At 40.7% G+C, this 12,858-nt stretch overlaps 1 protein-coding gene across 1 annotated transcript in view; it reads right to left on the bottom strand.

Moving 5' to 3' along the window:
• Window positions 1-12,858, bottom strand: part of DAPK2 (death associated protein kinase 2) — a 45,854-nt gene that overhangs the window by 20,898 nt on the left and 12,098 nt on the right. Inside the window, exon 4 of the mRNA XM_090148705.1 lies at window positions 2,867-3,088. Within this exon, the coding sequence (XP_090004831.1) occupies window positions 2,867-3,088 (222 nt within the window). The remainder of the gene's footprint in view (window positions 1-2,866; window positions 3,089-12,858) is intronic.

The raw sequence follows: 12,858 nt of genomic DNA, 5'->3' as shown, positions 1-12,858 counted from the left end.
GCCAAAGACTGTTTTAAACATCCAGGCAGCTTCTTCAATTAATAAGAACACTGGGAATAATCTTTTGAAGCTAAAGTCCACTGCAGCTTGTCATTAGATTAATTGGCCATGTGCTGAAAATGCTTATCTGAATAAACTGCAGTGAGTATGAGACTGATAACAGTATGTCAGGAGTAGAAATCATCTGCTTACCGAGAGAATCTATGTAGCTTTATTAGCAATTATCATCATCCTCAATTTGTGTGCAGCAGCAGAATGCAGTGGCCTTAATAAGTTCAAAGTACTGTTACACTCAGCCCTCTAAAAATGAAATGATGTGGATGTGGCTCTGGGCAGCCTGGTCTGGTGGTTGGGAACCCTGCACATAGCAGGGGGGTTGAAACTAGATGATTATTGTGGTCCTTTTCAACCCAGGCCATTCCATGATTCTATGATTCTCTGAAATAAGCTACTGCCTGACAAAAATACATACAAAATGTGCCAGGCCATGTGAGGACAGGAAGTAGAAGTTAATGAAATGGGAGGTTGCTTAGTAGCTGACAGTCAAAAAGAGCAAGCTTCTTTCCTGTCTTCTAAAGCAGAGACTTCTAGTTACAGAGATTAACATTTGATCATACACACATACTTAACAGATGCTCACCACCACTCACATGCCATCTGCCAGCAGTCCCATCAATTCCAGGCACATTCCCTGGCCTGAATGCTGGCTCTCTTGGAAGACTAGTGGTTATTCATACAGCCTCGTTGCCTGGATTCCATGCACAAGGCCAGGGCAGGTGCTCTGGGGAACAATCTGCATAATGTCAGTTATGGCGTTCCTATAATTCCTGCTTCATACACAAACTGCATAATTTACTAAGTACCTAAAAACTGCTGTAAGTAGAAGACCTCTGGATGCCTCCTTGTTTACTACAGCTTTAGTTCAGTGCCATGAATTTACAGACAAGGGGTATGTCACCTTCTGCACAGCTCCTCTAAAACTCAGGGATCTGTAAACTAGGTGATACCAACTCCACAAAAGAACAAAATATAGACCAAAAATGCTTTAACTGCTGTTTTCCTTTTTTCACTACATGGCAAATATTCATCCTGCTGGCCAAAATCATACTCCCTAAGCAGCAAAGCTCTGTTTGTTACAATAGCCACTTCCATTGCTGGCTCTGATGAATATGTGCATACAGTTCTGGTCTCTGGTTTGTGTGACAGTGTTCAGTTTTCTCCTGACAACTTTGTGTGTCTGGCTGTTCTAGCTCTGCAAAAGAAACTCTTCATTCTTTGGCAACTACTTCCTTTTCAGAAAAGCTTTACTTCAGCTTCACCAATATAAGTTGAGGTCACACAGAGAAAGTGATCACATAAACTCTACCCCATCCCCTTAAGATTAACATCCCTGCATGTAATCCCCAATACATAATGTCTCTGAAGCACTGCTAAAAATTATATGACTGCTTTTCAAAATATGGCCAGGCCTGTCTGTCCAACCCAGGGACTTTGAATCTCAAACCAAGCAGCAGAAACAGGCAGGACATACGTAAAACAAGTTAGATTACAAAACATTACAGTTTTAGTCTGTGTTCTGCACCTGTCTAAAATGTTTCATCTCAGTTTGCCATCACTGAACACATGGGAAGGACAGCAGAGTGCAAGAAAGAGCTAATGTCTTTGGGATGTAATATTTCTAGGCTGATAAAACAAACAGCGAAAAGAATTCACATAGGGAATTCCACAGCTATTGTGGAGAGACCAACAATTTTGATACTACTTCATATTCTAATCATCTGGCATTTCTCTGCATTGTGAACACGTACTAACCAGGTTTTCTCACTTCCTTACAGCCAGTGAGAGTATGTATAGACAAAAGGACCAAAGGTGACTCCTTGAAATGCAAAACTCACATCACATTCCAGCCAAGCAAAGGCTCCTTCACCATGTCCATGTTAAAATGATGCCTGACCACATCTCCAGCTTCCCTGGGATGGGCATCTATTCCTACACGCAGGGACGTGCACAGGTTCTACAGAAAAAGCCACTCTTCTCTCAGCCCAGACAGAGAAGCTGCTGTTAGCTGCTTCTGAATCTCTTCTTAAAACAGCACAAAGCTGACTATGTTTCACACCCAAATATGCATAATAATCATCCCAAACCAGCAGCCTGGCCACCCAGTCGGTCACAAAGCAAGAATGAGGCCATAATGGCCCACAAAAGTCCAGGTCAGGAGGTACACTTGTCAGCATGTCCTAAATGGCAAGAGTTTTCCCCCATCAGATTGCAAGACAAGAGGGGCAACCAGTTCTTCATTCCCACCCTGCTGCTATTCACTCTTAATAAGCAAAGTTTGGGGATCCCAAAAATTCTTCCCTACTTCCTCCTCCCTCCCTCCCTTTTTTCTCCTTGTCTCTTCCAAGTTTCCAAGTGAGGAAAATATGGGTTTAGTAGAACAGCTGAAAATACTGCAAGATTTTCGTGCACTGAAAGGGAAGACTGCAGGAAGTGCAAAAAAAAAAAAAAAAAAAAAAAGGGGAGTTCAGTGGCCATCTGTGATTCCTTAAAGGCTCAAGGCTCATGTCAGGGCAGAATCACAGCCTCAGACACTCTGTTGGCAAACTTTTTCTTTTTTTTTTTCTTTTTTTTTTTTTTTTTTAAGGCTGACAACAGAACCTGCTCAATAACAATGGCCTCAGGTGATTTAAGGTGCATCTATGACCCCAGGACACATGAATTGACCATGGGGCTGTTCATGAGCATCCTCATCCAGTTCTCCCGCCAAGACCTGCGAGGCCTGAAAAGACAACAGCTCCATTTTAACAGCACCCCTGTGCTCTGACAGCCTCATCCAGCCCCAGAGGAAAGCAAGTCCCTTACTCACAGCTCAAGGATGAGAACCACATCCGTCTTGTTCTCATAGATGTCGTGAAGCTTGATGATGTTGGCATGTAGGGTCTGCTGCAGAATGTCCACCTCCCGTTCTATTTCCTCACGCCTCACCCCACGACGGCTGGCCCGACTCTGACGCTTTTTAATGAACTTAGCAGCATACTCCAAACCGGTGCTTATTTCTCTACATTTCTTCACAATAGCAAATTGGCCACTGCAAGAACAAGAAGATAATAGGCTCTTAAAGCTTTCATACAAACCACTGGTAATATGCAATAGCTTCCTAAATATGCAAAGCTTGATCCTACAGCCCTTCTGAGATACACTGCTGAAGTTACACAAACTTGTTCGTGTTTCAATGATTAAGTTATGGCTCATGCTCAAATTATCCTTTGCTGGATAATGCTCAAGGCATTCTAGTCTGCAACACAACGCTGGGTGTTCTGAAAAGACATGAGTGCAAGTATTTCCCTCAAGAATAATCTCTCTGAAAAGAACATAAGGGATTGATGAGCCTTTGAAAATGCAGAATTGGGTCCAAGTAATCAGTTTTCAAAGAAAAGAATGGTTTATTCATGTTTCTGTACTTCACTTGATAATTTGGCTTTAAGAACAAGTACAGGTATCTCACTGCACTTCAAGGACAGAGAATTTCCCATCATATTAAACAGAAAGCAGTTGTGTTAAAGATAAAAACAAAAACATGTAGCTGCCATTTGTTAATAACATTTTCCTGATTTTGCCTCCTACAGTACAATATTTCACTTCAACTGTAATATTTCCCCTCTGTGTCCTGAAAGGGAAACACCTGGAGGTCAGATGACAAACTCAAACAATAGTAACCCTGCAGGTTGCAGCCTTATGTCAGTGATGTGAACTTCTCAAGAGGAGGCAATTGTTACCTTTTGTTGTTGTTCAGTAGTAAATAGGGGACTCCACTTTGCTCTCATTTCCATGAACTACTCTCCCTTCATCGTGACCTTGTGTGCACTGATAGAACTCAGAGAAGCAAAGCTTCCACAAAGCTGATGTCCCCTCCTTCTCATTTGTCCTTCAGAAAGTAATTGTAATCAAGCCAAGACATGTCTTCCCAAAATTAAGAAAGACAGGTGGTTTATAGCTGAAGATTAAAATGATATCAGTTCTGCATGAGACAAGAGTTTGGCAGGAAACAGTAAAAGTAATGGAGGAATTTTGCAGATCCGATTTCTGCCATGATTGTATTGGGTATATTCCTTAGCAAGCCATTTCCATCCCATCAACAAAAGAGGAAATGGCTTTCTTTTGTAACACACTACATGCCTATGGGTTCTTGTACACCACTTAAAGCATAAAGGTGTCTGTCTTATTTTGCTGCTATAATAACAGACATATATATAGGACAGCTAGTACTGTACCACTCAGTGTAACAGGCTCTTGTCCCAGCTGATTCTGGAAAGCAGACAAAAATCCCATTTAAAACAGTAATGTGTTTCTTCTTGTGATGGTTCATTTGTAGACTTAAATTAAACGTATCTGTACCTTTTATGCTTCATTTAAATTTATGAGACTGAAATTATGCAAAGAGCAGTGCATGTAAAGATTCAAATATCTACTGACTCCTGAGGCTGCTTAATGAAGATATTAAAATACTCATCAGTCTGAAACTATGTGAAACTTCTACAGCTTAAGGTTTCATCACGATCTTTAAATATCAAGTAGTCCTTATTAAAATCAAGATAAATATTTTTCACATAATTCATGCTAAATTGCCTCATCTGGACACAAACTCTCCAATTCTTAAGTTTTTCTTAGATCTTAAAAAAAGTAAACTCAAAAACTGACATATTTTAAGAAAAAAAAAAAAACAACCAAACCAACCAACCAACCCAGCTTCCAGATCAAGTAACAAAAAGAAATAAGAATATCTGGCTTCAAGATCAGCTTCAGTCAGCTGAAACAAACGAAGTCAGCTCCTCCACTGGGGATGGGTTTCATTCACTTACTGCTCTCTTTGCTCAATAGGAAGCCCAGCATTTTCACTGATACAGTGGATTCAATTAACTAAAGAAACTACACTCATTTTTAAGCAACTGTGACAAGTTTCTATCGAGCCTTCTTGGATCTAACGGTACTCCAGGATTATTCATTACTCTGCCTTTTCACAACCACCAACTCAGGAGCACAGACCTGGGCATAATGATGTATAAAGTAAATAAAAAAAACAGGTGGTTCAATTGGAGCAGCTGGAAAACAAGGAGCTGGTGGGGAGGTGTTATAATGGTGAGCTGTCAAGGAAAATTACTCTAATAGTAGTGTTTGTTGACTGCATTTGATAAGTCTGATGGCAAGCTGCTGCTGACAGGACAAGTCTTGTAGCAGCATCTCTTCAATACTACCTACAAGAGTCTGAATGGAAGGAAAAGTTGTCCACCTCTTCCATTTGGATACCAGTTAAATAACCTCACAGCCCATCTGCATACATTTGTGATTTCAAGCAGCCAGAAGAATTTACAACTAACTTGGGGAATTGCAGAAAACCTAAGCTGAAGGTTAGTTCTTGTTATTTATTTTTCCATTACTGAAACTTCCTTTTGACATTGGAAAGAAAAGGAAAAGACCACCGTATCCACCTTGCACGGGGCCATGGCTGTACTGTTAGAAACTTTACTGTGGTGGTAACACACCAAGTATCTTGCAGACTGAGCATATGCTTTGTTTAACTGTAAAATACATCATGTGATAACAGAGGTGAAAAATGAGCAAGCTGTGACAACAGAACAGGACTTTGGTTATATCAGCTTTTGATAAAACTGCTGCTTCATGGAAGCTGTATTTTATTTTGGCAACAGGAAGGGGGCAGGAAGAAGAGCCAGCTGGCCAATACCTGCAGAATCAAATCACTTGAAGGTAAGGAACCCCAGCTAAAAACCTTTGCCATGTTCACAATAACTAGAGCAAAAACTAAGGAAATGTCAAGTCTGCCATGTACACCTCATACCCTACCAAAAATTCCTTAGTCAGAAAAGGCTTGGGCTTTATCAATTAACGTTTGATAGATTCAGACTTTTGCTAAAAACATGCAAAATACATCTCCATTTTTCCACTATGGCATAGAAATGTACATCCAAGTTTTAGGAGGAAATAGAACACTTATGTTGCTATAGGAAGCCATGGTCTCTTACTGAGGAAGCCAAATAGCTACCCTTGCCTGAAACATATAAAGCATAATAGGTATGCAAGGTCCTACCACCAAAAGAGCCATCTGAGCTCAACCCTCATCTGCTCAGATTTACAAGAAGTCTCTGCTGATGATCAACCACTTTTCAAGCAGAAAAATAAGGCAGTGAGCTCCTCATCATACCCATCTGCAGCTCCTTTCTCTCCTGCCACAATACACTGTACCTGTCTCTGATAAGGCAATAATTGGTAGGTCTCCAGTGCCCGAATATAAGCACAGCACCATTTCTTTAGTCAGGGCATTATATCCAGGCCTGCAAGGAAAAGCTTTATCTTACAGATAATCTTCACCTTTTGCTACAGTAATTTTTATCAGCCAAGATTTTTTTGTAACAATCAAATACACTCCCTAAGTGCAACCTCCCACAGCTACACTGTAGAAGTACTGAGCTCTTATTGGTTTCAGTATGATTATATCCTTCACTACCTTGGCAAACAAGAGATTGCGAGTACAGTTGGAACTCAAATTATGCAGCACACACAGCAATTATACTCAGAAACCTTATAATTACACAATGCACTTAGTACTTCATTAACACAGACAGCTGGTTGGAGTCTGTCTTCAACCCACAGAATAAAAAAAATTAAAAATTAAAGCTGTCACTTGGCCCTCACTTGTTCTCACAAGCCAGCACTCCATGGCAGAAGCATCCTCCTCTTTCCGAGAGTTCAAGCAGTGACAGACAGCCTGAAGTACTTCTTTCTGGTTTTCATTTTCAGACATATCCTAAACACTTCTCAGGAGAGAGGTGGAAACATATGGGACAAGTGTACTTATCCCCTTAGGATTCAAACACAAGTGGAATCAACACTGCTACCATTTGTCAAATTCATTAATTAATATTTATGCTTCCTGATTTTGCTATTAGATGTAAACTCTAGAGAGCTTACGAGAATGAAATTCCTGCTACAAAATAAATCAGCCTTAAAACATTACCGTAAAAGGAATTCAATCTGTAGCTCTGAAAGCTATTTATGTAAAACATCATGAATTTCATGTTGGTTGCTGTTTGTTTTACAAGACACACACCCCAACTGGTCCAGGCCTTCTGAAGAGACACAGTACAGGTGCTGCTGTACTGACTTCCTTGACCAACTCTGCCTGCAGCTCATGGAAAAATATTACTTTATGACTGCTGATTATGGGAGTATATAGAGCTGCTTTTGCATTTAAAAAGCCCAGTGATACTGTAGGTTTCATACATTTATGTTTACCTAAAAGCTTACAAACGTAGTAGTGACACAGGACAGGAATTCTCATTTTCACCTTCAACATACATAACCTGGAGCAGCTGTTCATCACACCACTGCTTCCTTTGTAATCTGCAATTCCCTCTTGGTGCCATAAGCACGCATTCTGTCTCCTCCTGCCCCAATCTTTGTGTCATTGCCTCTATTTCTGAACAACAGGCTTTTTACTGCACCATTCTGTGACCACGTAGATGTTATAAACCACAAGGAAAAAGAAAAATAAATGGACGATTCTTGAGACTAGGATATCTAAGGCTGTTACCATGCAATTAAGCACCAAGCATACCCTACTTTATTTATTGCACAGCCGTTTGCTCCATCCATGCTCACATCTGAATTCCCAGGGTCTTTATTAAAGCATCACAGGGGAATGCTATTTCCAGACCACCACAAAGCAGCAGCTGCTTTATCCTTCCACATAAGTAGCCCAGTGCTTTGCCAGGCAATGATACATTATGGTATACTAAGAGCTGAAGGCTGGAGAAGGGACAAAGAAGGAGAAAAAGGTTTTAAATGTTATAGGGGCAGCACATTGCTCTACTTCTCTGTCAGACATACTACAATGAATAGCTCATGAGGAGCCCCAGATAGCTATGATGTCTCACCTGTACTTAACAATCAGTCAGACACACTCTAGATTGCTCAAGAAAAGATCTCCTAGAGGCAAGGACCAAGCATTTCTCTGCCATCTACTGCATTTGCATCCAGTGGTAAGAATCAGTGTTGACTTCCCAAAACTTGCAATCCAGCTAATGCGAAAGGTGGGAGAAAGGAAAGTATGTCTTCTTTGACAGAAGAATTGACAGCCCTGAGAAATTAAGTCATGTATTTGATTTCACACTGGGAGTTGGTGGCAGATCTTAGACGCTACAACAAATTTCACAGCTCAAGTGTCCAAATGTCAACTAAAATTTGCCCAAACGCCTGGTTTCTAGTATAGCACCAAAATGAAGATGACTACAGTCACCCTAAGAGCAGACAGGTATTTATTGTCACAATTCAGCACAGGCTATCCTCAGCTGTGCCAGCAGATCAGGAGCATAAACAATAGCTGCTGCAACCTGTCAGTCACAATACACAATACCTAATCAGGTATTAAAATTTGTCCATCATTAATATAGGAACTTGTCCTAGCAATGAAGATAATCTATATAATCTATTATTTGCATTGCTAATATCATTTAGGAGATTTGTGTCACTGAGTTAGAACACAAAGAGACAATATTACTGGGTGGCTTTAGTCTATTTTCACAAGCATGATTTACACGAGCACCAGCTCAACTCATGTTATTGTGCAGTTCAGGAGAAGAGTGGGGGAGAGAAAGTGGACAATCCAGAATAACTACATAACTTCTTGGTTTTTTTCCTCAAGGTTTATTTTTAATAGTGGTCCTGGAGGTAATGCTCTGGGGCAGAATCTGACTCGAGTGAATGACAGAAGCACACCCTGCCAGTTTTGCTCACCTCAATGTTAAGATTGATATTGTCACGGTGCATTAAAATAAGAAGAGCCTTTAAGCACCTCTATGTATATGCATGGGTTTATCTGTCTACCTCTGATATGCTAAAAGCACCACACTGCTGAGCTGCTATCATTAAATGCTGAAAATATGTAAACAAACCCCTGAGATGACAGTACAGGTTACCTGACTCCAGGCTGGCACTGGAGGGCAGTGCAGGAAGAAGTCAGGAAGCTGACCCTAAGTCACTTGAGAAGAGCAAACCGCTTCTTCCCCAAACACCAAACATATGTTCCCCTTCTGAAAGCACTCAGCTGGCCCTACATTTAATTTCATGTCTCTAGACATCATTAGAATTGCAATTATAATCATCACATTTTTTTTCTAGTAGGTGTTCCTGCACAAAAATACACTACCAGATGGAAAGTAAAATACAGCACCTCCACCTCTCACCTGCCAGCCTACGTGCATGCAGACTATCATAACCACGAGACAGTTCAACCCTCCTTCTCATAGAGGACCTGCAAACTCAGCTCAGCAACAGAGTCTTTAGTGAGAATTTGTTTGGTTTCCAGTCTGAGAGGCATTCATTTGAGGTGTTTTCATTGAATGGCCACTGAAGCTCAGCAACATCAGCAGGATGTGCTCACACTGTTGGAAGAATGCTACCCACAGGAGCAGCACAGAGAAAAAACATAACAATATTTTTCCACACAGGATTTATTTATTTATTTATTTTTACTTGCCTGCTGCCACAAATATCTATTACTCTATTTTGATGTTGTTTTTGAACTACAGCAGGTCAGAAAGGTGAAAAGCTTCCTCTTTCCATTTGAGAAAAACAGAACATCTCCAACTAAAGTACAGTACATCTCCGAGTACAGTGATGTGAGCATGGCAATACTGACACCGACACTTTTGGTATCACTATACCTGATGGAAAAGTCTCTTAAAATGCAGTGGACACTAAAAAATGCCTTTAAGGGAAATTGAGATGGCTTTCCAGTCTCTTTCTCCTTCCTCACGTGTTTTGCTGCAGTTGTCCATGTTTTAGCAAGGTTACACCAAGCTCGCTAACCTGCTTTAGTTCCTGCTCAGTTGTGCACTACTTTCAGGATCTAAGCAGAGGTAAAGTAACTGTGGTTGGTATGCCAGCCAGCTGATTTTAACAAGATAATTACATTCCAGACAAAGGGCCTCAAAGGAAACTTCCTACAGTGCAAGTTCCCAAGCCATGGAGAACCGAAAGCCCGACTGCAATGCAGAACAATGTTAGTGCAGCAAAAGACATATCAGAGAACTTCACACTTGTGAGTGGTCCTGTTTAAACTGCTTCCTCTCCACCTACTGAGGACAAGAGGAACATGAGGTGCTAAGCTCAGCTTGGGCAGAATGCTGGAGCTGCCTCAGGCACATCCTTTCCTCCACCTGCCTTGCCCTGCCATCCAGCAGAATGGCAGCCATACCCAGAGGCAGGGCTGGACCACTCTGACTTGTGTCCAAAAGGTGCCAAAAAACACCCTGCTATAAAAAGGAATCTAAATGAAAAACAAAACAAAACAACAACAACAACAAAAAAAAAAAAACAAGAAAAGAACTTTCATGAGATAATATGTGTTCACACTATGAACAAAAACACAAAACATCTATTTGTACTTGTGCCTTCATATTTAAAACATTCAGCTGTAGGAATGCAGGGTTAGTGGGGTTTATCTGCTGTTAGAAACCCTGTCTCAAACAAGGACAAATGACATCATTCAGCTATGTGATTGCATGCAGGAAGCCAAAACACAGCTTGGAGATCTAATTTTAGGTTTACTACGCTTTGTAAAGTTTGCCAGTTGCTGGCTCTCTTTTTCTAATTGAATGATAAATTACATTTGGTCCCTTGACAGCAAGAAAAAAAAAAAGTGACACCTTACCCAGCATTGCACATTCTCTGAGCTATGAGACAATGTGATATCTTTAACCCTGAAAAGTATTTACATTTACTGACAGCAACAGCCAACAAGAATCCATTGCTTTCCAGCGTACGTCATGAGCCAAGTCAGTTTCACCTTACGTAAGCACCTCATCTGGCAATTCCATGCTTTGAAATTCTGCACCTCAATATTCTCTATTTATTTTCATGCTTGCTTCTCTTTTTTTTTTTTTTTTTTCCCCTTGGAAAAATAGGTTCTAATAATTTTATAATTTCATAGTTATATTTTTGTTAATTTCCAAATCAAAACCCTTGGGCGCTTCTTAAAAACCACAAGGCTTTAAAACAGACTCCCTCCAAATTTAAATGATTAGAGCAATTAATCTACTGCATAAAATCATGCTGAATTTTCTCCTCCCTCTTTCCTTTCACTTCAGAGGCAAATTCTGTGAGTAGTCGCTGCACTGGCATGCTCTTATCAGCAAAGTGGACAGCAATTTGTTGGTGACTCCTACAGGCCATCCACATATGGAGCTCTCAGGAAACAGCCCAACCAAAGGCTGTGCAAGGTTCACAAAGCACAGAAGCACTTCACTGGAAGCTTTCAGTAGGAAATCTGAGATTACAGCCATAGAGAACTGGGAGCCTTCTGTAAATCAGTTTTTAGTGTGTGCTTTATTTTATAAAGACTTTATTATTATTTAATCTAAACCAGTATTTGGAATGACAGAAATTTAATCTATTTAGTGAACATGTATTATGTCCAACAGGACGGTATTTAGGAAGAAACTACAGTGGATATCTAAGCAGTGCAAGGTGACTCGTTCCCCTAGGACTTTATGGAACAAAATTCTAGAAGAACCCAAAATATGGATCTGTTTCATACCCTGCTGACACAGCTGTCACAGATGTCACTGTGCTTCTTGTGTTTGAGCTGCAAATAAAGTGTTGTATTTACTTATTTTAAAATGCAAACAATGCGGCTACCTCTCCTAGAACTCCACAGAACTCCACAGAAGCTGCACTGCAGCAGATGCCAGATGGTGCCAAAATGCTCTAAACCAAGAGAACATTTCATAGGAATTTTGACTACTAAAATTAGATAAATGGTTCAACGTGTGGAAGACTCGCAAGTAAATCCTATCCATAATAACCCTACAGCTCCCTTTCAGACCTTTTGCACAAGACCACAGATGTATTACTAGCTCTTATCACAGCCCCGTAGGGTTCCTACAGCCAGGTAGGAATACAAATGTTACGATACGAGAAATGACTAACATCATTTCATTTCAGGCTGATTTAGTGCTTGGGCAGTGCCAGGGTGCCTTCCAAGCACAGAAGTTTGTGACCCCAGAACACAGTGACTTTACAGGGCAGGTTTCAATGCTCGCAGCAGGAAAGCACTGAGCACCTCTGAACATAGGCTGTGTCTGATAACGTCACTGGCACCTTTCACCCACATCACATTACTGCTCAGACTATTGTAACCCATGTGTTCTAGGCAAAAGACAACAAGCCCACTGACAGAAAAGCACCACAACAGCGGAGAAATCTGGACTCAGCCAGAAGGACCCACTCTATTAGAGTAGTTATGAAGCAAAGCACCCGTTTGAATTCAAAACACTATTTAATAAATCTCATGTTCCTGAACAGTGACTTACTACTGGCTTAACAACTAATTAAGTGCCATGTTATCAATTAACATATATAATATCAACAACCAGTTAAAGAACGCTATCTGAATTACAGCCAATTAATGCCTTAGACACCATTTTGGGTCATTAACCCCAAATCACAAGAGACTGTGCCACCTCCTGACTCATCACCAGCATCTTCTGAAGCTGTTAGATTATTTTTTGGAAATTTCCCCATCATGCAGTGACAGCAGTGTGACCCTTATCAGCCCTGAGGTTGGAAAAGCAGAATCTGCATTGGAAGTTCCTGCCAGCCTGGCAAGCATCTCTTTAATCTGAAGCTGAAGAATAAAATGTGCATGATAGAAAAACTTCCCACTTAACACATGGAGGTCTCAGATTGAATATCAATTCTCAGAGTGCTAATGAACAGAGTCCAGAGACCCAGGGAAGGTCAAAGCTGACTCATGCTCAGCAGGAATAGCAGATTTGATAAGCT

This window comes from Phasianus colchicus, chromosome 12, assembly GCF_987193195.1.
Source record: "Phasianus colchicus chromosome 12, bPhaCol1.hap1.1, whole genome shotgun sequence".
Classification (NCBI taxonomy): Eukaryota; Metazoa; Chordata; class Aves; order Galliformes; family Phasianidae; genus Phasianus; species Phasianus colchicus.
Note: the sequence above shows the minus strand (reverse complement) of the source record. Positions and strands in the feature narration are given on the sequence as shown.